Source organism: Lupinus angustifolius, chromosome LG11 (genome assembly GCF_001865875.1).
Source record: "Lupinus angustifolius cultivar Tanjil chromosome LG11, LupAngTanjil_v1.0, whole genome shotgun sequence".
In the NCBI taxonomy this organism is placed as follows: Eukaryota; Viridiplantae; Streptophyta; class Magnoliopsida; order Fabales; family Fabaceae; genus Lupinus; species Lupinus angustifolius.
In genome coordinates, this window is record NC_032019.1 from 21,228,818 (window position 1) to 21,253,714 (window position 24,897).

The 24,897-nt window shown below is 33.2% G+C and overlaps 2 protein-coding genes across 5 annotated transcripts; one reads left to right on the forward strand and one right to left on the reverse strand.

The window, feature by feature from the left end:
* Window positions 1,279-24,328, reverse strand: LOC109360569. 3 transcript variants are annotated; one of them, XM_019605549.1, is made up of 5 exons: window positions 24,183-24,328; window positions 22,622-22,975; window positions 21,383-21,837; window positions 10,119-10,124; window positions 1,279-1,290 (listed from the first exon to the last, which is right to left on the reverse strand). In XM_019605549.1, the coding sequence occupies exons 2-3, from the start codon at window positions 22,958-22,960 to the stop codon at window positions 21,415-21,417; spliced, it is 762 nt and encodes a 253-aa protein (XP_019461094.1). In that variant the 5' UTR covers window positions 22,961-22,975; window positions 24,183-24,328; the 3' UTR covers window positions 1,279-1,290; window positions 10,119-10,124; window positions 21,383-21,414. The 3 variants fall into 3 exon arrangements, with proteins under 3 accessions (XP_019461094.1, XP_019461095.1, XP_019461093.1); XM_019605550.1 differs by lacking the exons at window positions 1,279-1,290; window positions 10,119-10,124 and adding an exon at window positions 20,914-21,230 and having other exon boundaries at window positions 21,393-21,837; XM_019605548.1 differs by lacking the exons at window positions 1,279-1,290; window positions 10,119-10,124 and having other exon boundaries at window positions 21,237-21,837.
* LOC109360566 lies at window positions 1,340-11,615 on the forward strand. Of its 2 annotated transcripts, XM_019605546.1 has the most exons (19): window positions 1,345-2,378; window positions 2,451-2,519; window positions 2,600-2,798; window positions 3,650-3,734; window positions 4,387-4,497; window positions 4,638-4,703; window positions 4,836-4,917; window positions 5,012-5,071; window positions 5,166-5,218; window positions 5,293-5,459; window positions 6,939-7,104; window positions 7,671-7,728; window positions 7,806-7,862; window positions 7,959-8,207; window positions 9,531-9,592; window positions 10,026-10,082; window positions 10,166-10,259; window positions 10,399-10,539; window positions 11,012-11,615. In XM_019605546.1, exons 1-19 carry the CDS (start codon window positions 1,626-1,628, stop codon window positions 11,096-11,098), a joined length of 2,616 nt encoding a protein of 871 aa, XP_019461091.1. In that variant the 5' UTR covers window positions 1,345-1,625; the 3' UTR covers window positions 11,099-11,615. The 2 variants fall into 2 exon arrangements, 1 of the variants encoding a protein (XP_019461091.1); XR_002109185.1 differs by lacking the exons at window positions 10,166-10,259; window positions 10,399-10,539; window positions 11,012-11,615 and adding an exon at window positions 9,220-9,313 and having other exon boundaries at window positions 1,340-2,378; window positions 10,026-10,087.

The following is a 24,897-nucleotide window of genomic DNA, read 5'->3' on the forward strand; positions in this document are numbered from 1 at the left end:
AGAAAATGGTAGGAAAAAGTTAAATTTTTTGTATTGTTTGGTATGAGAAAAAAATAGAAAGAAAGAGTATAAAATTGATGTATATTTTCTCTCATTGTTAGGTTAAATAGAAAGTTAGAATCATAGTTATAAAAACCGTTTTGTACCGGCCGGTTCAATCGGAAAACCGGTGAACCGGACCCCTAACCGGTACGGTACAGGGGTTGAATCGGCCAAGTATCAAACCGGTCAAAAACCGGTCAAAATCGGTGAACCGGCCGGTATTTTACTAAACCGGTCGGTTTATACGCATATTTGTTTTTAAAAAAAAAAAACTTAAAAACTTAAAAATCCTTTACAAGGTGACCCACATTTCCAACCATTCTTCAACCGCACATACTTCCAAAACATACTTAGATTACACCTTTTGGTTCCTAACATACATTTGTATAATCTTGGAGTACTGTCTGAAGATAGGATTTGGTATAAAATATAATATTCATATGAGACAACTTTGACTCATTGGTGTTAAATGTTAAAACTCCAAATTTATTTGTTTTGTAGAGTGAGTTGTGAACTTATGTCATTTATTTATATTTTGCGGTTGTTAAGTAATACTTTTGGATTGATATATGTTTTTAATTTAGACTTTGAATTTGTTAAAGACTTAAAGTTGTTTATTTATGTGAATTTTGACTATATTTTCCTTACCATTATTTATTTTTTTACAAAAAAAACTATATAATTCTAAACAACTACCACCAATACATTAATTAACCATATATCTCACCTTAAACTTAAATTAAACATTATCATAAACAAAAAATATAATATAAAGTACACCGAACACAACAAATTCATTTTAATTTTCAAAAATGAAATATGTAAAAATTGAATATGTAGTATCACACAATATTCAAAAATGACGTGTCTGCCTATAGACACTAGTAATATATAGAAATAGAAGAAATATAGATATATAAATATTTCAACTACAACGGTTACTTTTTAGAAACTCACCCAGTCTGCTTAACCCTGTGGCATTTAAAAGGTTGAAATCTCAACCGCGAACCAAGCTTTTCGCTCCAGTTCGTTGCCGCTCTCAGCTTTCGCTCCATTTCTCTCTCTCTCGAATCAAACCCTAACCCTCGCAAATCTACTTTCTCTCAAGAATTCCATCCATTGTAAACTACACTACTCTTCTTCAATCTCAGATCTATTACTCTAGGAACACATTTTCATGAATTTTTATGGATTGAACGTTTTTTTATTTGAAAACCGTTTGTATTGGATTTTGTCTATTTGTTTATGGTTTGAGGTAGGTTTGTAACCAATATTGTTGTTGTTTTGTATTTCTTTTGATTGAATTTGAATTAAACGGTTAAGCGGTTATTGTTGTTTCAAACGTCCATCTCAGAACTCCTCTTAGACGCGTATATTGAGTATTCTCTATATTTTTGTTGTTTTCGTTTCTATGTTAGTATTTTTATACTGTGCGTAGCTGTGAATTGATCGAAAACTGTGTTTCTAATTGTTTCTAATTAAAACTTCACCACCAGTTTCTTCGTGAATGCGCGGTAGTGTTCCCTTTTTTGGGAGTAGTTTCTGCCTTTGGATTCTCACAGTGACACTGTTCTTTGATTTTGATGGGCGAAGAAGTAGTGGTTTGTGTGCTAGCATTAGAAAATGGAAGGAATGAAAACAATGAGGAATCAAGAACAGAATTGAAGCGTGATTACCACCAATGCATTGCTGATACAGTTGATGATAATACGGAGCCTGGCCAGTCTCCGAAAAAGAAACAAGTGAAAGATGATTCCAACGATGAAGTTTGCTCAGATGTTATGAACCCTAAAACTTCTGCAACGGAGAATGAGTTAACCACCTTCCATGATATCAGTAGCCAACCGAGTGAATCAGCGAAAACTTTTGAGTGTGGAGAACTCACTTGTACTTGTTTGGAGAATTCAAGTTCTTCTGATGAGACATTGAGTGATGAAGCCAGCGATCAGAATAATAAGAACAATATTAGTAATACATCTCACAATGATATGGACACAAGTGACATGACAATGTCATGTGTTGTGATGGAAATACCTAAGCATGCTAGTTTATCTGGTATTAGGAAGATTACTTTTAAGTTCAGTAAGAAGAAAGAGGACTATGATGAAGAATATTCGGCTAAGCCTGATTTAGATAATAATAGTGAGTTGTATGAAAACTCGTGTGGAATGGGATATGTTGGAACCGGAGATATAGACTTCTATACTGCTCGTAATATGGAATTGAAAATGTCGAAGAAGGTTGTCCCCAACTACTACCCTACAAATGTTAAAAAGCTGTTATCAACTGGTATCCTCGACGGAGCTATAGTGAAATATATGTACAACCCCATGAAGGTAAAGTAGACATACATTGCCTTTTTTTTATACTTATGCTGAGTTTTTTTCCTCATGTTTTGAAGTTGTAAGGTTGAACTACGTGGGATTATTGGCGGTGGTGGATACTTGTGTAGCTGTTCCCTGTGCAATTACTCCAGAGTAAGATATGCAGGTTACTTCTTGTCATGATTAGAGTTTTTGTTCTGTATTTGAAAGATAGCTAAATCTCTTGTGTTTAGGTGCTTAGTGCGTATGAGTTTGAGCAGCATGCTGGTGCCAAGACTAGACATCCGAACAATCATATATATTTAGAGAATGGAAAGCTGATATACAGCATTATACAGGAAATAAAAGCTGCTCCACTCAGCATATTAGATGAGGTTATAAAGAATGTGGCCGGTTCATCTGTCAATGAGGAGTGCTTCCAGGCTTGGAAAGGTAATAACTATTTCTCTGGTTTATAACTGGATTTTGTGGGAGCCTAGAGGTTAAGGGTTCAGATCAAATGTGCTATAAAAACATCATTCTGTATTAACATTGCTGGAATATTTTTATGGGAAACCCTTGTGTTAAGGTATATGAATACTAAATCAGAGCCATTTTTTGTTCTCTGTTGGCATTCTCTATCACTTTTCTTTTTTTATCTTGTGTTTTGCGTTTTTCCAATGTTTTCACTAACGTCATCTTTGATCTTCCTGAAATTGTCCTCTCATCTCCATCTTCAGTTGAACCTGCTATGACCTTAGACTAAAGTTTCTAACATCTTTTAATTTGAAGATAAAAAAAGTATCAATTGGCCATTTACTTGTTGTTTTTATTTCTGCTACCTTCCAGGCAATTCTATATTCTCAATAGTCCACATTCTGTGGTAGTAATTGTAGTGGGGGTTTATGGAGTTATTGTATAAATGTATTACAAAGTTTATCCTGGATTCTTAGAGACATTTGTTCAATCACATTCACGTACAAACATGTACCTCTTGACCTTAACCTGTGTAACTGTGTTGAAGGCATTTTGTCACATTTGCCTGTATTTATTAATTCATCCATAGATAGCAGAGACAAAAAATGAACCTTCGAGTATTCTTTTCTTCCTCTATTTTGGTAGTTTACCCATGGCCAAGATATTGTCTTATCTTATCCTCTAGGAGAATATTATCATTAGAAGGCATCCAAGAAGGACATTAAACATTCGGATGCAGATTTTTCATAGCAAATAGTAAGTGGTATTTATTTTGTTTTTGGTCTTGATATCTCTTAATTCTTTTCCCTTCTCCATGGATTCTGCAGAAAGCCTTCTAGAAAGCAATGGGAGGGTTCAGGCTTATAAAAATTATAGCACAAAACTAACTGGGATGCCTCATAAACACATAAGGTAAGTCAGAAATAAACCACAAAAAAAGAAGCAAAATTTCGTTGCATGTGTTATTGATGCTGTTATTTGGTTCACAATCCAATCCTACCTCTTTTTAACTTAGGCTTCTATTTCCTTTGGATACAGTTGTGCATTTTCTATCTCTTGCATTTTTAGTCATTCGGATATTGCCAATCTTTTCAATTGGGGAATTATATAGTAAGCACGACATATCTGAAATCCCCCCCCAGCTGAAATAGTTCACTTACTGTCAATATGTTTTTATTTATTTTTAGTAGTAATAGTCAGTGTAGGAACAACCTCTTCGCTTGTGAGGGCAAGACTGTGTACATCTACCATCCCATACCCCACTAGGTGGGAGCCTCATGTTTTGGGCTGCCCTTTTTAATTTAATCAGAATTTGTTGTGTTGAATTGAACATAATCAGATATTTCATAATTCTGCACTTGTGGGGTTTCTTAAAGGAAAGTAGTTCGATTTTCAGTAGGGTTTTGCTGTGGTGTTATTCGTAAGTGCCAATAGCTTATTTTTTTCATATTTTTCAAAGAAAATTCTAGATTCAATGCTATTTATATTTTATGTCTGTCAGATGCTAATATTTTCAAATTTATAGTTGACAAGATTTATTGCCTATTTAATCTTTTTGTTCCAGTCAATCTGTAGAAAGTGTGAGCCACTTGTCTTCTTTGCATGTTCCGAGCCATTTTGTGCAGCAAATGTATCTGAAGCGGACAACTGATGAGTGGAAATATGCGGTGAAGAAGTTTGTTCTCTCTCTTGATTTAATTATTCGCACCTGATATAATTTTCGAACATGTGCCTGAATAATCTGCATAAAGTTATCTGGTCAATTAGATTGTAAACCTTTCCATCTTTTATACTCACATACACCTTTTCCTGCAGAAGCTCCTGCCTGTATAACTCAGGCATACAGCTGAAGAGAAGTGCTGATAGCTGCACTAAGAGAAGGTATTTTTCGTTTTTTTTAATTGAGCAAGCATGTTCCGTGTTTCTCTGTCTTCTCTGGCTTCCCCATGGGCATTGCTATATCTTAGCCACTGTAGCAGTGTAGCTTGGATTTGAATTTTTTGATTTTATCAGGGACAATGATTTACACAGACTACTTTTTATGCCAAATGGACTACCAGATGGTGCTGATTTGGCATACTCTGTCAAGGGACAGGTGTCTTAATTGTTTCTTTTAATATTTTGTGCTGTGGGTTGATTTTGACTCGATTTACATTTTTTTCAATGTATGACTCTGATATGCATTTCAGAAATTACTTGGAGGTTACAAACAGGGGAACGGTATAGTCTGTGGTTGTTGTGACGTAGAGGTATGATTATAGAACTAACTATGGGCACAAAACAATAATATTTTTTAGATAAATGTGATGGTAAGCTTTATTATTTATTGTCATTTCTAAGCAGATAAGCCCCTCACAGTTTGAAGCCCATGCTGGAATGGCTGCTAGACGTCAACCGTGAGTGTTATAAAAGAACCTAAATAGAGTGATCTGATTTTCTTTATTCTGAAAAATGTTTTTGTCCTGTTCAGTTACCGACACATATACACTTCCAGTGGATTAACACTTCATGATATAGCTCTCTCCCTGGCAAGTGGTCAAAACCTTGCCATGGGAGATAGTGATGATATGTGTGCAATATGTGGAGATGGAGGGGACTTGATTCTTTGCAATGGATGTCCTAGGGCTTTTCATGCAGGTGGGAAAACTACCTTCGACACTTTTTAAGTAATTAATTATTTGCATATATTTTAATGTTTTCATTTTTCCTGTCTATTATATTAGTTTCTTAAGTTTTCTCTGTGATCCCTTTTAAAGAAACATATTCACTGTTTCTTTATAAAAATAAAAATTATTAAGGACGAGGAGAAAAGTACGAATAAAGAGGATAAGCCATCCTTATAAGGAACAACAAAAACCAAAACACCTGAGATTGAGCCATGTGATTAAGCATGCCAATCTCCCTGCATTTCTAAAAATGAGACACCTGTAAAGAGGCCATTAGCCAAAGATCATAGAGACGCTAAAAACACAATCTATCCGAAATGAACTCCAGGCTTGAAAAGGTTCTGTCGGATAGTCTAGCATTACTTTCCAGGTATAAGCAAAAGCACCACAGAACAACTGCCTCAGAATCATAGCTTCCTTTTGAGATCCAAATAAATCTAATAAACTTGATAAAGAGAAAGTGATGCAAAAATATCCCAAACAAATTGTTCCAAATAAAGCTTGCAGTAGTACAGACAAAAGGAGATAAACTCATGAACCGTAGTTTAAGAGACAAATGAATGAGAGGTTTGTGCTTATGGAGCTAGTCAGTAGTGTTGTTAATCTTGTAAGGAACACTTGTCCAGACAAAGGATATGACCGTGATTCAGATTTCCACATGATTTTGTAAAGAAGGAATGTGTTTTGGTTAAGAGAATGTGAAGAACTAAAATGAGATTTATAGGAGAAAACACCTGAAGAATCAAGAGACTAAATTCTGTCATCAGTATGAGAGGAAAGATGAAAGGGTTCTAACAAAATCAGAAGAGACACTAACTCACTAATCTAGTAATCTTTCTATCATGCAAATTCCTGAATAAATGAAAATTCCAGGAGGGATTTAGAAGAAATAGACGGAGAGGAGTAATATTGACTAAGGTGCATTATGTAGAGATGAAATTTTACAGAGCCCAGGGAAAAAGCCTCTGAGAGAGGCACATTACCAACCCAACCGTCCTCCCAATTTTTAATATGAGACCCATCACCCAAAGACAAATAGCCCAGGGAAAAAGCCTCTGAGAGAGGCACATTACCAACCCAACCGTCCTCCCAATTTTTAATATGAGACCCATCACCCAAAGACAAATATAAGAGATATGACAAAGAAGATATACCCTGAGAAGTAAGCTTCAAGGGGATATCATGAGTAGCTCTATTGACATAACTAGCATCCCACCTAAAAATTAATGTTGTCTATGTTATAAGGCATTTTTTATAGCATTCAACTATTGCATAACATTCTGTTTGTTAACTGGCCTAGGTTAGGTTACAAGGGAACAATGAAACTAATTGTCAGATCATCAGATTACCTGACCTAGCAGATAACCTTTTCAAGGGAAAAATGAAACTAATTATCAAGGATGGTGTCAGGGTATATTAATATTATATATTTTTGGTGTTTCAAATGCAGCCTGCTTGGGTTTAGAGTGTGCTCCAGAAAGTCGTTGGCATTGTCTAAACTGTAGAGATAATGTTGATAATGGAAGAGAATCTTCTATGGAGAGGCCAATCATGATACAATTGACACGAGACGATAAAGCTCCAGAGTTTGAAACGGGGGGATGTGTTGTTTGCAGGTAAGTTATATGGCCTTTTTGCTTTAAGTAATTATCAAAACAACCAAAATTTGAGAAATTCATAAGGAACAGTTACATTTGTGTGGGGGGAATAAATGCCATTTTACTTTCAAATAAAATTTTGGCAATGAATTATGAGATTTCCATGCAATAATTGTTTTAATATTTTAGTCAAGCCTTCCTAATACCTTCCTGTAGGAGTTGGACTCATTTGGGGTGAGTGAGTTGAATGTCTGGAGGCTGGAGAGTGTATGCTATTAAACTGATTTGTGTAGCTCTTTAGTTCTTTTAGAAGAAAAAGTGAACAATAATATGGCATCTATTTAGATTTTTGAAATAATATATCTTTGGATCATGAGATCAAATGATTCAGTAGTATTATCCAATGTACCAAAAAAACACATTAATTGTTTCTCATTCTTCTACCCATTGGTTGGCAGTTGTAGTTTGGTGGAACTGTGAGGGAACTTTTTTTCTACTGCTACTGCAATTTTTTAAATAGCAAATCAGGAAGCCTTATTTTTTTAATTATATTATTGTGTTAATTCTTTTTTATTGGTCAACAGGCAACATGATTTCAGTGTTGCTAAATTTGATGAGCGAACAGTAATAATTTGTGACCAGGTGTGGTTTTATACATGATAAATATTGTACTGTACTGTTTCTTTTTCAAACTATTTATATTATTGGTTGTTGAACAGTGTGAGAAGGAGTATCATGTTGGTTGCTTGCTGGACATTGGGCTATGTGAGTTGGATGTAAGCACTGAACCTGGTAGCAAATATTATTATGATACTTTTTTATTACGATACTTGTAATTCTTTTTAATTCTCTATTCCTACATCTTACTACAGGAGCTGCCTAAGGATAAATGGTTTTGTTGTGATGACTGCAACGGAATATACTTGGCTCTTCAGAATTCATTTTCTGCTGGAGCAGACATTATACAAACTTCCTTGTCAGAACTGATAATCAAGAAGCACGAGGAGAGGGGATTATGTACCTATGAAGGCATGAGTGACATCCAGTGGAGAATTTTAAGTGGGAAGAGTCGTTATCCAGAGCATTTACCTATACTTTCACGTGCTGCTGAAATTTTTCGAGTGAGTATTTTTGGTTTCTAAGTATGTTAATTGTGATACTTGACTTTTTGTGCTATATGTGGTTGATATGTTTCCTTATTGGTTCATGTTTCATTGGTCCGATTATCTGCTCCTAGTATAGCTTGATGGAACAGTTGTAAGGGATTCATGTACTTTTGTTTTTGTGCACACAATTCAAATTTAGAAAGTTACAGATTAGACATAAAATTTAGGTTTATTATAAATTATAAATTCTATAATATTAACGACAACTTGGTTTTTAGCTATGGGTTTCAAGATGATAACATTTTCATTGTCATATAGGGTACTGTCTCTGTTGTGTTCTTATTGTATGTATTTGTCTAAGCCACGACAGAAAAGTACCCTCACACATAAAAACCTTTTCTCTTGGGTTTTCGTACATGATAAGAATCATGGACTCTATGAGTATGTTTAGGATCAAAACTTTGAGGAATTGATGTGTCATATAGATGAAACCCCGTGTTTGGGAAGTTATAAAATTGGAATTCGTTTGACTTAGAAGCCTTTTTTTGTAATTAGATATGTTCAAATATTTGGTTTATGAAAAACACATTGGTGTCACTTAGTCTATGTAATCCACTCCATCTTGTCGGAAAAGGCTTTGGTAGTTGGGTTTTTCCCTTTGGTTGTTGGTTTAGTTGTATACAAACAGAAATCTACTCAGGTTTGGTTGGATTTGAGTGGCTTTTCGTTTTAATTGCTGGAATAATAGATCTATAACATTCTTGCCCTTATTATGAAGTTATTAGTTTCATTATTTGACCTATATTTAGTAAGGGTAATAAAGTAAATTACCAATCACTAATTACTAATATAAACTAATTTCAAACATTTTTAATGTGTTCCAAACATGGATATTGATGTGTAAGAAATGAAATCTCATTTTTATAATTTATAATAGATTCTATACAGGGGAATTGATTTCTATATGAAATCATTTTAAATTTTTAATGATTCCAAACACAACTTATTGGTTGTCGTGCTTGTTAAGAGACTGGTGCATATTATTCCTCTGGATGCAACTAAGTTTTGGGAATCTAGGAGAAGAGCTCCTCTTGTTCTAGCAGGTTATGGACATGTTTTAGGTGTTTAGACTTTTGACTGTTGTCAAATAAATGCAGTCATGCATTTTGAAAATGCCTGTAGTTCTTTCATTTCTGCCTTTCTTGATCTACCATTTGATTATCGTTCATTGGGTTTTGGTGGCATTGAAATTGCCTTTCATTACTAATTATTGCTATTGTTAATTCTATACTTTCTTTTAACCACTTCTTTGTGATGCTTTGGAATATGTTTTGGCAGGAGTGTTTTGATCCCATTGTTGCAATATCTGGTCGTGACCTGATTCCTGTTATGGTCTATGGGTAAGCAACTATAATTTATTTTAGTGCAGATGAACTATGGTTGATCCTTGCCCCTACCACCTTCCATATTCCTGTGCTTCCAACTAAGTGAAATGATAATTTATTTATCTACAGTCTTACATTGTTAACCACCCTCTTCCCCCTTGCATAATAATTGGTCAATGGAAAAAAATATTTGGTATGCTCCCTGTGCTTTCTTTTGCCAGAACAAGTTTTAGGGTGAATTAAAGTTGCACCTATTTATGTATCACGGATCCAAGGGCAATTCTTATTTGAGGTTTTCTTCTTTTGACATTCGAGTTTATATTGTATTACAAATCTTAGTGATTGTAAATGACTATTTCTGGCAGTGCTTTGCTTGATCTTGATAAGTATTCATGACCTTTTGTTCAACGTATTTCACACAAGATAATGATTTTTTAATTTTGCGCAGGAGAAATATTTCTGGCCAAGAATTTGGGGGGATGTATTGCACTGTTTTAGTTGTAAAGTATGTTCCTTTTGCTGCTTTCCTTGTTTTCTATAGCACTAATATTTGATCGCATTGACATAACACGTATCATACTTGCACAGCTCTGTTATTGTATCTGCTGGGCTGCTTAGGATTTTTGGATGTAATGTTGCGGAGCTTCCACTAGTAGCTACAAGCAGAGAATATCAAGGAAAAGTGAGTAATTCATTGATTTCATTGTAAGAGAATAACAAATGTTGATTGGTATATGCAGACTTACACTCCTTTTACATCTTTGAAAGATAGTATATGTTCTGTAAGGATAATCCTTCATTAACACGTGATTTTCCACCAGGGTTATTTTCAAGTGCTATTCTCTTGCATAGAGAGGTTGCTGTCTTCTCTTAACGTAGAAAAGCTGGTGGTTCCTGCAGCAGGGGATGCTGAGTCAATTTGGACAAAGAAATTAGGCTTTCGAAAGATGACTGAAGATCAGGTAATCCTTCTTTCCTTTTACTAGTTAACTACCGGAATTAGATATCCCAGAGCCGTTTTCCGAGAACCAAATGAACTCGTGAATCAATTGATTAGATTAAAATATACATAAAAAGCATAAACTTTTCTTGCATTTCTAAAGACTATAAATCAATCATAAAAATTGGCTTCATTTTGATTTTTAGTTTTTCTTGGACCTGAGTGGTTTGCTGGTGTTAGATATTCTCCTGGGGTAATCATATATTTGATTCCATAATGAAAGGCTTAAATGCATTAGCTTGTAATTATGTGCAGCGGCACAGGTACTTTACTTTATGACTTTTTTACTGACATGATAGTAAGAGCATGGTTATGGCGACTTGAGTTCAGAATTGGTGTATACTCCATATTTATAAGTTATAACATGAAATCTCATTTTATTTGCTCTCTAAGAATATTATTAACAAGCATTGACGATTGTGTTCTCTTTATAGTTATCCAAATATCTTAGGGAGGTGCAGCTCACCCTATTCAATAAAACTTCAATGCTTGAGAAGACAGTGCAACCAGGAAGAAAGTGATGCTTTATCTGGTTTGGTAACTATATTTTGGTTATCAATTCATTTTTAAGTATTTTCCTCAATGTAATATTGCTGCTATTATTCTTAGCTTTCCATTTCTTACTAATATTTCCTAGAGTATGGTGGTTGTGGCAGGGCCCTTTTTGTACAGTGTAGGATGGAATAGTAAGCATGGAAAATGTAGGCAAACGTGGCCTAAAAGGGTAGATATAGAGGAGGAGATAAAAGAGAGCATGCTGATCAATTTTTTTTCTATTAGCATGCACGGTCAGCTATAAAGCCCGAACTCTGTATTGTGATTTTTTTGGGGGACTAAATCGTGTATCTTCTTGTCTTCTTGATGAATTCGTGATTCTTGGCTTTATCTAGGAACTTAAATACCACGACTATTTGAAGCAAAATCTTGTTGTTTATATGCTTTATCAGTTTTTTTGAAGACAAAGTTTGATTAAACATTTTATAAGATTGTTCTATATTAGCTTATCAAAAAATAATAAATTGTTTTTTTTATATTAAATCCCGTGTGTGCAAGAAGCAATGAAGAACTCAACTCACAACCAGAGGTGATAAACCTGATCGATATTTTAGCCGTTTAAAGAAGAAAATGGTAGGAAAAAGTTAAATTTTTTGTATTGTTTGGTATGAGAAAAAAATAGAAAGAAAGAGTATAAAATTGATGTATATTTTCTCTCATTGTTAGGTTAAATAGAAAGTTAGAATCATAGTTATAAAAACCGTTTTGTACCGGCCGGTTCAATCGGAAAACCGGTGAACCGGACCCCTAACCGGTACGGTACAGGGGTTGAATCGGCCAAGTATCAAACCGGTCAAAAACCGGTCAAAATCGGTGAACCGGCCGGTATTTTACTAAACCGGTCGGTTTATACGCATATTTGTTTTTAAAAAAAAAAAACTTAAAAACTTAAAAATCCTTTACAAGGTGACCCACATTTCCAACCATTCTTCAACCGCACATACTTCCAAAACATACTTAGATTACACCTTTTGGTTCCTAACATACATTTGTATAATCTTGGAGTACTGTCTGAAGATAGGATTTGGTATAAAATATAATATTCATATGAGACAACTTTGACTCATTGGTGTTAAATGTTAAAACTCCAAATTTATTTGTTTTGTAGAGTGAGTTGTGAACTTATGTCATTTATTTATATTTTGCGGTTGTTAAGTAATACTTTTGGATTGATATATGTTTTTAATTTAGACTTTGAATTTGTTAAAGACTTAAAGTTGTTTATTTATGTGAATTTTGAATAGATTATAAATATGCATAATAAATTTGAGTATCTACCTATTTGGAATTTTTTTGTTATAGGTTTATATATATAAAAATATAAGTAATATGTCCGGTTTAACTGGCATGCGGTTTAATTACTGAACCACTGGTTGAACCACTATACCACTATACCAGTACCCTGGCCGGTTTGATAACCGGTACGATTTTAATAAAACTGGTTAGAATACAAGAATAATATTAAATTTGAAAGGGTAAAAGTATCCTGAAATAAATAAATAAAGGAAAATTTTGTTATTATATTATTGTAAACTTTATTGTTTTTATTATTTAATTAAGTGATATGTAACATTAATAATTATTATTGTACTATTATCAATATTATTAGCAATGGAACTAATTAAAAACAGACCATTTAACCAAACAACATTTCACTAAGTTTTGGAGGGTTAATCACTTAATCTTATTATTTCAATTTGTTTTTGCCATTTTCCACACTTTTTCTTTTCGCTTCGAAAGTGATTTGATTTTTTGTGTCTTATCATATTTTTGGTCTCTCTTCACTTCTTTCTTCCGTATCAAAAGGAGGAAATTGTCTCATTTTTCCAACTTTTCTCTAAGCAATCTAGTTTTTTCTTTGACAATTGTGTATCTTCATTGGGTGGACATCTGCTGTCCCAAAATAGTGTACCACTCCATGTGCCATGGCTTGTGATTGGTCAGAAAAATAATTAATTATTAAAATTTTAATTTAAATATATTTTTTCAACCAATTATAAGCCGTGGCACAGGGAGTGGCACACTTTGTGGTACAGCAGATGTGCTCCCATCTTCATTTTAGCTAGATTTCTTTCATACCAACTTGCAAATGCAATTATCCTAAAGATGAGAGATGGGTTGCTCAAGTGATTTTAGGGGTTTATTAGTAGGGCTAGCCACATGTAGTAGCTACATGTTACCTGTTTTAAAATATGAGAGTATTATCTATACTCGTCTGTATAGGGTTTTCGTGGATACTTTTGGATACCTACATGTTTCTTATATTATAAATGAGTTTTTAACTTCCTACTTCTATTATGTTTTAAATGAGATGAAACTTGATTATTTTTGTGCATTTTGATTGAATCTTTAGCAAAAATGCTAAATCTATTGGTGTTTCCTATTTGTGCGATTTGTTGTTCTCATTTCCTTAACAAAAAGTATATATTTTCTTTGCAAGACTGTTTGTTTCTACACATGTAATAATATTTGTAGCATGTTTCACCACCAAATTCAATAAAAGATGTAAAGAAGGTAAAAAAATATATAAACAAAGTAAAAGAAAAAGATGTACATAGTGTAATGAAGGTTAGAATAATGTACTTTTTATTTTAATTAAAGATAATATAGTAATCATATAAATAACGGGTACCTGTGGGCACGAGTACCATAATAGCCATACTCGTCCGTATGTATTACGAATATTTTTAAAAACATGTTTGTAAAACATACGGGTACCTGTTTGTGACCCGTACTCATGCCTGTACGGGTTTTACTCGCGGATACGGGTTTTTTTGTCATCCATATTTATTAGGGTTAGAAATGAGCTGCATTGAATTGAATATGAATTTAGCTTGATAAAAATTTGTTTAGTCAGAACTCAAATTAAGTTTGAAACAAGCTATGTTTTCAATTCAATTCGATTCGATTGAAGTTTGCAATCTGTTCGGTTCAACTCGTTAGCTCGAATTGGGTTGGTTTGTCGAAAGTTCATATATTATTTGGCTCAGCTCAGTAATTCAATTAATTCAGCTCGTCAACTAGAATGATAATTATTTGTTTAATATATATAAATTTAAAGATTTATTACATGTATATCTACATATTTATATATATTCTTACATATATTTACATGAAACTATATTATGAAGTTAATTCATGAACGTAGTTGAATTATAGTTTGCTTAAGTTTGATTCTTTTATTTAATATTTTTAGCTTAAGTTTAACTCCTTCATTTCATTAACTAAGTTGACCGAACTATATAATTAGTCGAATTTTGAATGAATGTTGAATTAGTTTAGTTTATTGTCAATGCTTGTATTAATATTTGACACTTGTATGAAAAATACTGTTTAAATAGGTGAAATTCATTTTGATAATCTACCGTTTTGAATAATCTTTAGTTGCTGATTAGGAGAAGCCTTGATAAACAATAGAAAAAGTGGGCTACAATTCCTACAAATTCCACCTAGTAGAAGCCGAACCAATCCACCCCTTTTTTCAAAGGTTCTCATGAATTGGCAGGGTGCTTTTGAGACCCATATATTAGAGACCTATTTTATGGTGTGATATTGGGTTATTTTAATAAAGGGGTTTTCTAAAATGAGTACACCTCATTTCATAAAGGATCATGTTATTGTGTGCCCAAAAAAGTGGTCAAAATTATCTTAAATGATTAACTCAAGTTATGTTATTTATCAAGGCTATTTTAGTAAATAACTTAAAATTAGGGTTAATCTCTCACCCCCCAACCATCCAAACCCAAGTCATTCTGAAATTTCTCTCCTTCACTCCACACAGTGCCGCAAAGTTATGCAAGCCCTCCACCAAGCAGAAGACAATCCTTTCAACATACACATCCTTAAAACACATGTTTGATATAAAGAATAGATTCTAAATTTGAATTCAAGATGTTTTTGTCGAGTAACTTATTGAACATAAAAGAATGGTTCAAGTATTAGACACAAAATTGAATAACAGAAAAGTCGTCTGAATAAATTGGCACATTGTCCTTAAGGTAGTATCAATTTTGTGAGCCCACGGTGAATGTTTAGGAAAAGAATATGTATATTTAGATGATTTGTGCCCAATTGTTTGATCAAACTGTATGGATACCATGTATTTTACTCTTTAGTCTATTCATTATTATTATTATTATTATTATTATTATTATTATTATTATTATTATTATTATTATTATTATTATTATTATTATTATTATTATTATTATTATTATTATTATTATTATTATTATTATTATTATTATTATTATTATTATTATTATTATTATTATTATTATTATTATTATTATTATTATTATTATTATTATTATTATTATTATTATTATTATTATTATTATTATTATTATTATTATTATTATTATTATTATTATTATTATTATTATTCCCTTTCCTTCCCATTGCCATTTCAATAATACGTGAGTAAAAGTACTGCACAAATACAAGTGCAAATATTGGTTTCAATTCGTAGATGACAAAGCTGGTTTGTTATTCCATTATACTTCTTAATGGCAACGATGGTTGTAATAATTTGACATTCAGATGTATCAGTGCACTATTTAGATGTAATTGGTAAATTGAAGAAGACGATTCATAATTGTTCTACTTAGAATGAAAACACATCCTCAAAACAAACTGTCACATATTGAGGACGACGAACATGGAGGAAACTGATACTGTGTATGTTATGGCCGGAGAGGCAGAGAAATTATAGAATTACTTGGATTTGGATGGTTTGGGTGAGAGATTAACCCTAATTTTAAGTTATTTATTAAAATGACCTTCACAAATAACATAATTTGAGTTAATCATTTAAGGATAATTTTGACCACTTTTTAGGTACAAATTACTAATATGATCCTTCATGAAATGAGGTGTACTCATGTTAGCAAAACCTTTTAATAAATAAGCTAGTTTAAGACTTCTTAAAATTTTATTTATATTAACAAGTTAGGTTCATCTAATATTATTATATATGAAATATGAATATAAAAAATATAATTTTATTGTTAGTGTTATAGTACTATTTAAAGATACTTTTTTGATATATTTAGAAGTTTTATGGCATAATAAACTTTTATATAATTTATTTGTCAATTTTTAAATAGTTTAAATATATACTCTAATTTTTATTTTAAATAGTTAAATCTGTCATGCTCATATTTATGTTGTGTAAATTTAAAACAAAGTTTGATATGATCTATTTGGACAAAAAAAATACAGGTTTTTATATTTGCTTTAACTATATTCTCTAATAAAGTGATAAGGTGAATAAATTTGATAGGTGTCATCCTTCTCCAACTCCAAATGAAACAATGGCTGACCTAAAACACACTTTATATCGGTGTGAATAAACTCGGACTAATTAATGACTTGGTCAGGGTACTGAGTTAATGAGTCACTGATTCAACCAGTGGGTTAATGGTGGGACCGATTAACTCAGTTTCCATTAAAAATTCTAAAAAATACATAATATTACGTAACAATATTTAATAATGGTATACTAAAAAATTAAAAACATTATCATGACTAATTAAACAACAACAAAAAGAACATTTTATTACTATAAAATAACACAAGTAAGTTGATAACATCATCAAATAACATATGAACTATGTTTTAATTTTTTAACAAAAAATACAATAAGTTTAAAATCTTGCAATAATTTCACATCTCAACTGGGTATGTACTTTTTAGGCTTTCACAATTTTGGTTTGTATATTCATAATGATACCATGAGCGCTTTAGGGTGGCTCGAGCCCCCCGAAAGGAGGCCTTCTTCGCCCTTCACCTAAGTTGCGCAAGAAAAGCCCAAAGCCAATCACAGGAAACAATGAAGCTTCATAGGGTCTTTCTGTCTAGGTGCAGGTAGTCCGCATCTTCATTGCCATGTCTATTTCCCCGAGCCTCTCTCCGAGACAGTGCCCAGATCGTTACGCCTTTCATGCGGGTCAGAACTTATATGACAAGGAATTTCGCTACCTTAGGACCGTTATAGTTACGGTCGCCGTTCACCAGGGCTTCGGTCATCGGCTCCCCTATCATCAGGTCACTAACTTCCTTGACTTTCCGGCACTGGGCAGGCGTTAGCCCCCATACATGGTCTTATGGCTTTGCGGAGACTTGTGTTATTAAAAAATGGGAGCGTTTGGATTGGTTCGAATTAATATGGAATTATTACCCCATGCTCATTCTATATTTTCTCCCTGGTTAATGATCATAGGTCCCATTCAAATAATCTATGCAACTTCAACATCTTTTGGTCAACGTAATCTAAAAATAAAAGAATAGCTTATTCCTCAGTATCTCATATGAGTTTCATAATTATAGGAATTGGTTCTCTAAGCGATACGAGGTTCAACGGGGCTTTGATTGATCAAAAAGAAGAATCTACTTCAACCGATATACCTTAGGCACGACCATACATAACATAGAAATAAACTCGGAAATGGTAGACAATTAGCTAGAGCAGCAGGTGTTGTAGCGAAACTGATTACAAACGAGGGGAAATCAACCACATTAAAATTACCTTTTGGGGAGGTCTGTTTGATATCCAAAAACTGCTCAATAACATTTAGATCCTGCTCTACCCAAACTTTTTGGTTATGGTGATCTCGTAGTTCCTGCGGGGTGGAGACGACGGGGTCAGTCCATGGGTTTTATTTTCTTTTGCTGCATTTTGCTCAAAGGGTTGAAGGAGATAGTGCATGAAGCTGTTCGCAATGGCCAACTTGATCCTCTTCCCCAGGAACCCAAATGAGGAAATCCTAGGAGAGCCACCGACGGGACGTGGTGTTTCCAGTAGCGGACGGGTGAGTAACACATAAGAACCTGCCCTTGGGAGAGGAACAACAGCTGGAAATAGCTGCTAATACCCCGTAGGTTGAGGAGCAAAAGGAGGAATCCGCTCGAGGAGGGGTTCGCGTCTGATTAGCTAGTTGGTGGGGCAATAACATTTCTCTTCTGCATATCCATGGAGTTTTGAAAAATCCAAACATCTCAGAAATAGATAGAGAGATAGGAATTTATCGAACAAACCACACTCATTCTTATATGTCAGGAGTCCATTGATGGGAAGGGGGTGGGGAAAGCTTGAACCCAATTCCTATAGTGATGAATATAAGCGCAATTGAAATTCCGGGGTAGTTATACATTTGTGTATTGATAAGACCATTCACTAGAAACCCCTTCTTACCCCAAGCTTTTAATAATATGGTCGTGATATGTTATTACGTGCGACTATCTCCACTATAGAAATAAAAAAACAAGCAAATCAACTAAAAAGTTGTGAAATGCCTATTATTATATATTTTATGGGTAGAGTGCTATCCGAGAAGGCGAGAATAATTAGTCGATCTAGATTTGAGAATTCTTATTGATTCTTCGTTGGTAGAATGGAAAGGATTAGCAGAATAGGGATCCACGGACAATGAAAATGAATGGGAAGATCAAAAAGTTGGTAGAAGAAAGAATTTTTTAGTTCGGCGGATGGAATTAGCTAAGCATTTTATCCAAACAAACAATGAAGATTTTGTTATAATGTAAACTAACAAATGACAAACATAACTGCAAATAAGTTAAAGTACTTGTTTTTTCACTGAAAACGACATCATTTTGGTTGTTTTTTTAAAAAATATTTTTTTTATTGATTCAGCTGGTTCAACAGATCCGACCACCAGAGTCACTAGTTTTAAGCTTAAACTGACCGAGTCAACCCGATTTGATGCAAAATCGGTTAGATGTCTGGTTCCCAGTTGAATCAGTCGAACCGGCTGGTTCGAGCCGAACTTTATATGCTATTAATTTTTGGAGCAATGTAATAAAAAAATATTAATCTAGTGATGTAAAATCTCATTAGATCTCAAGATGAACAAAAAGTCAATGATTCAGTTTTTGAGAGTGACAAATACAGAACCTGAAAGAGATTAAATTTTTTCAAAATAATAAAAGAATACCCTAGATAATACTAAATTTTCTTGGAGTAATGCTTAGAAGTAGAAGCAACTCGAAAATTGAGAGGATGCAAGCTTTATTTGAATTAAATCTTATATTCCACTTTGAGATCCGCTTTATGTGTAGAGCATATTATAACCGGTCAACCAATAAAATATTAGTTTAGTGGCATAATACTCTATTAGATTCTCACGATGACTAAAAGATTAAGGTTTAATTCTTGAGAACGACACTTGTTAAAAATAACAATTATGCATTCGAAAAGAGATTAATTATTTATCAAAAAAATAAAATACATTTGGTAGTATCAAAAAAATATTATAATCAGTCAAAACTTCCTAAAAAAATTTTGATAATTTAAAATGAAATATTTTGACCTATAATAAATTTGTGATACATATGTGACATGGGATTCTGTCTCCGTCTCAATATTTTGAATTATCATTAGTATGAAATAAATAAAAAAGAAAAATAACTGAGTACCAATAAATATGGCAAATTGACATGTTTATATGATTAAATTATTTGACAGGTAGGATTTCTGTTATTGGCTATTTTACTTGCAGAAGGTAAACTAGTATGATTTTTTTAACTGTTTCTTCTCTCATGCCTAGGCTAATTTTTCTAAGTAAATCCTTAACCAGACTGCATATCGGTAAAAATCAGTATTGTGAAACCCGAACCGGACGTCAAACCAACAGAAGTCCCATATTAGTAGGTGATTTCGTACATAATTAATAATTTTTATTTATAAATATATAGTTATATATAAATTTAAAACTTTATATAATTAAGTATAATTATATTGAAATAATATCTCTTTATCTTTTTTGTACCGTGGTAAAACAAAATATTAGAATATTGTCCCTTTTTTTTTTTTTTTAAGTTAACCGTTCGGTTTACTTCCCGGGTTAATCCAGTTTAACATGGTCGTGCCGGATTTTTTCCGGTTCAAAGCGGTCCAACTCTCATTTGGTTAAGACGGCAAACCAGAGCCGTTTTCAAGTCTGGTCAGCGGTCAGACCGGTCGGACTGTCCAGTCCGGTTCTAACAACACTGGGTAAAATAGTTCTAATTAGGACACCAACAACTGAACATTAATTCCAATTCAAAATTATATTCATTGACAAAATTAATCTCCATTTTTTTCTTAATTGTTTTACTTATCATTTTTATTTACCTCCCTCCATGAATTGGACATAACAGTTTCAAATTGGAGTCAGGAAATATACAATTTCTGATATTTAATCAAATGATTAATATTGTTGGTTTGTCTATGCAATTAAGATTCTCCCAAGCTTGCACATGCTTTGTGCATACAGTATTTGAATTGCATGCACTGTTTTGTTATCTATTTGCACTTGCAATAAAAATTCTTCATCGTGTAATTAACATTGCATCTTCTCCTTGAAGTATAAAGTAATAGCGGGGAAATAATGAGGATGGTTTCATCACTTTAAAATTTGATGCTTCATTTCCCACTTTCTTCACACTTATGTAAGAAAACAATATCACAATTTTCTCCATTTGTCTATTTCTACTCACAACCAAATTTGTCCTTCACCTTTTCTCATCAAAATCAAATGATTGTAAACTATCCTCACCTTTTCTCTTCTTATCTCCCTTCTAACTCACTTCAACCAAATGAATCACAGTGCGAAATGTTAGCTACCTGAGAAAAAGTCCAAGATATATCTAGGCGATTTTCATGTCATTTAATGAATTAAACTACCCTTATTAGATTCATGCTCATTTGAGTTTCATAAATTAAAAAGTTACTATTGTGTAACTATTTTAGTATATAATCAAATATTCAAAACATACAAATATTTTTAAAATGTACCTTCTCTACATCAAATTTTGTATAAAGATTTAATATTAGAAATTTCTGTATTACAATATAAAACATCAACAATAGCAATTTGACAACAAAAAAGGGTGAGCAAATAAGGCTTCCCTTCGTTACTTGGAACAGACGCATTTACTGTCATCTAGAAACTTAGAGAAGTACATCTCAGTCTACCGCTGGTATTTCAAAGTAGCACACCAAAGAGGTTTCAACAACCAAAACATAAATATCTTGATTCTCTTCATCATACAAGCTAACAAGATATTATTTGTGTTTATGTCACTGTGCTTCATATGAAGCACAATTCCTATCCCAAATAATGTGTGCTTGCTGTGATTGGAGGACAAAAATGTTTGAAGTTTAAAGTTTAATAATTAAATATTTTCTGACCAATCACAAATGACAACACATAAAGTGACACACTTTGTGAGACAAAATATGTGTTCCCGCTTCATATGGGGTAAAAACTGAAGGTGTTACTCATCGCACCTCCCCAACAGGGTAGTGAACTTTTTCAATTGATTTTTTTAAGAAGCTAGTTCCACAATGGGAATCATGGGTAACAACATTAACATCATCTAATTCAGTGGAAGCTCCAATCACTCTATCATGATGAGAATCAAGCCACCACATATCAGAAGTCTCACCTGATTTGCGATTATGATAGTGTTTCTTATCTTTGCCACTGCTCCCTTTAGAAGGATAACCCTTCTGACCCTTCTTTACGTACTTCTTTTCGCTCTTGTGCCTGGATCTATGTTGTTTCTTGCCTTTGACAGTGTGTGACAATAATGTAGGTGCTGGATCATACACCCCAGGAGCCCATTTTACAGTTAAGTCCAATTGTGATGCCCTTTGTTTCACACGGCTGCCTTTCATGGCAGATACAAGCGTCGAAGGTGCCTGTGGTGTAAAGCAGAGAGAAAATGGAAACCCGTAAGCAAAGATAGCGAATGCAAAGACTACATATAGCCTATGACCAAAACTACATGCATATCTATTAAATAATTAAATAACAGTTTTCTAGTCCTTAAACCCTCCCTTCTATATGTTGAGCTTTGAAGCCAAGGGAAATGCTCCAAGACGGAAAATCCAGATCTACAAGTTTTTTTCTTTTGATAAAAGCATTAGCACTTTGCCAACAGAGAAAATCCAGATCCTAGCTAAAATCAAAATCAGAAACTACAATGCAAAGCTGTTTCATCAGCTAAAAACCAACCTGCTACTATATTTTGTGTACGAACGGTTAGATAAACTCCAGCGTGTAAAATACAAAACAGAAACAACTTACATACCCAATTATTGCAATGAAAAACACAAGCTTCTACTTCCCAATGGCAGGTCCAAATCTTTATTTTCAAATGTGAGAAAAAAGGATGGAACAGTAACTTACGAACACTAGCTGTATACAATTTTAGACAATGTTTATGTAACTGGGAATAATTGTGCAGATGCACAGCTTATAATACACCAACAAGTTGAGTTCCTCCACTGGAATATGGAAGTAACTATTCAGATAAAACATCAAAAACCTTTAAATGATTACCATTCAGCTAAGTATTTTTGGCATTTTCTCAGTGAAATGATTGTATATGTTGCAATCTTGGCATTAAAAATCAGAACATACTATGTAATCCCTATTATTTGTGCAGAAAATAACATAGAAAGGGTAACATTGACAACTTACAAGCACAGACACTGAGCATGAGCTGCTTTGACATGGAGATTGGTCAGAGAGTGAATCTGCTAATGATTTATCATCCTTCTGATCAGAAGAGCTTCGAGGCAACATCATATCAGGAAAGGTTGAACACTTTTTCAAGCATTTCATATTTAATTTGGTTTCTTGTTCTTCAAAACCCTCACATAAGTTCCCCTTCCCCTCCCTCATTGTGCAGTTATCATCCTCCTTTGATACAAGATCTGACTTTTGAGCATCTTCAATATGTAATGACTCGCTAAAAGTACATTCAAGGTTACTTAAAAAGTTGCCATCCTCAGCATTAACGGGAGAGTGCATGTCCATCAATTGAATTATGCACTACATGCAACAACCGGACAAAAAATATAACATGAATGATAAAAATATAACTGTCATTAATCTTCATATAACAATCATTAAAAACAACAACCAAACTTTAGTCCCACTAGGTGGGGACATACAACAGTCGTTAACAAGTTAAGTATTCCTCATATATATTTCATCATTGCACTAGGTACATTAAACTTCTGATTAGGAAGAAATTAGGAAGAAATCAGGGAGCTATATGAAATAAACCATATGTATCAGAAGTTTCCCAAAGCACACAATATATGAATTGTCCTCTGATAATCACCAGAGTACTGAAAAGGGGACATTCATCAGCATAATCTTGCAGTCGTAAAAGGGGCTTACTAAGATATTTGTTAATATATAAAGGTTTTGAAAGGATTAATTTTTTGTCGAAGTAAAGCAAAATAGAAGTCCCGGTATAGATTAAAACACTAACACACATACTTTATGAGGATTCCATGTTTGCCAAAAAAGTAACACACATACATAACTAGTACAAAGATGGAACTGTGATGTTAAAAACTAAGTATTACAGCAGTGAATAGATAATCCTTTTTTAATAAGACAAAACTGTATGTGTCAAGAAATTTTGATGTGATTAAGACAACTGTATGTGCCACAGATGCATTTTAACCAAAGCTAGGGGGAAGGAGAAAATAGACTTTTTTTTTGTAGTACCAAGGATATCTTATCATCCTATGGGTAAGAAACTAATCTCTGTCGAGGCACGTGGTCTTACACCACCGGAACGCCTTGCTGGTGGAGAAAATAGACTTTGAAGTTTGAATTATAAGATATATTAGGAGTTTGATGCGATATAAAATACTAAGCCAAAGTTAGTTCCTAAATCTAATTTTTTTGGTTATGTTCTTAATTCTAATTAAATACAGAAATAAATCTAGAAACATAACGCAATTAAGAACCTATCCTAAAATTACTTTCTTAACTAAGCAACAATTAATTGATTTCATAACATAGTTTGATACACAAAGTCAACCAATCATAAAAAAAGCATTTAAAGAAAGTTACAATCAATTAGATCCTTCATAAATTGCAATGATATTCACAATACAAAACAAATAAGACACGCATAACTACTAACAATAAAACATGTTTTATAAAGTAACACAACCAAGGTACCGATCACGAAATTCAAACCCGATAACAGCATAAGTATTAGCGGATCACATATTACCTTCAACGACGTCGTTCAGAGATTCAAATCCTTTCACGGCCTTTGAAGACTAAAAATCTTGAGAATAAATAAACCAAAAAAAACTGGTATTCCCTAAAAACCGAAACGACAATAAAAAACAGAAAGAAACGGTAACGTAATGTTAACTAAGATTACCACGACGATCACTCTTTTCAATATTTTTCAAACGTATAGAGGATCCACCATAGAATAGAATCAACGATGGAATCAAATGAAGTAGCATTGATCCAAGGTGAAGCGAAGGCATTGTTCTATGCTCTTCGAAACCCTAATCAAATTACAACAAAATTAAATTAAAATTGACTCGCGCGGTTGCGATTAAAATGAGAGAATTAAGCGATTTTTTTGGAAAAGCGGACTGGTATACTATTGTCGGAGATGAGAATTAATCCAATAGCAGAAAGTAGATTTTTTTTGTTCGTTTGTAATAATAAGGTGAAAGCGCGTTGAAGAAGGGAGATAACTTGTTTATATATATAGGAGATTGAGGGAATCTGAATGCGTTGTTGTTGATAAGAACAAATCCGGAATGTAAGGGGATATTCTTGACCGGGTCTCGGCCCACTTACACATTTCAAAACCCAATATTTACTTGATATGTCTATCAACTAAAATAAAATAAAATCTTGTTCTCATTTTTTATATCATTTTAGAGGTGTTTAAATGCAGACCGATTCAACAAAAAAATCGAAAA

Coding starts and splice junctions, on each gene's coding strand:
- LOC109360566 (XM_019605546.1), top strand. CDS start 1,626: ATGGGCGAAGAAGTAGTGGTTTGTGTGCTAGCATTAGAAAATGGAAGG. Junction 2,520..2,599: donor CCCTGTGCAATTACTCCAGA/GTAAGATATGCA, acceptor TCTTGTGTTTAG/GTGCTTAGTGCGTATGAGTT. Junction 5,219..5,292: donor ATGGCTGCTAGACGTCAACC/GTGAGTGTTATA, acceptor TGTCCTGTTCAG/TTACCGACACATATACACTT.
- LOC109360569 (XM_019605549.1), bottom strand. CDS start 22,960: ATGGACATGCACTCTCCCGTTAATGCTGAGGATGGCAACTTTTTAAGT. Junction 21,838..22,621: donor CATGCTCAGTGTCTGTGCTT/GTAAGTTGTCAA, acceptor TTTACACCACAG/GCACCTTCGACGCTTGTATC.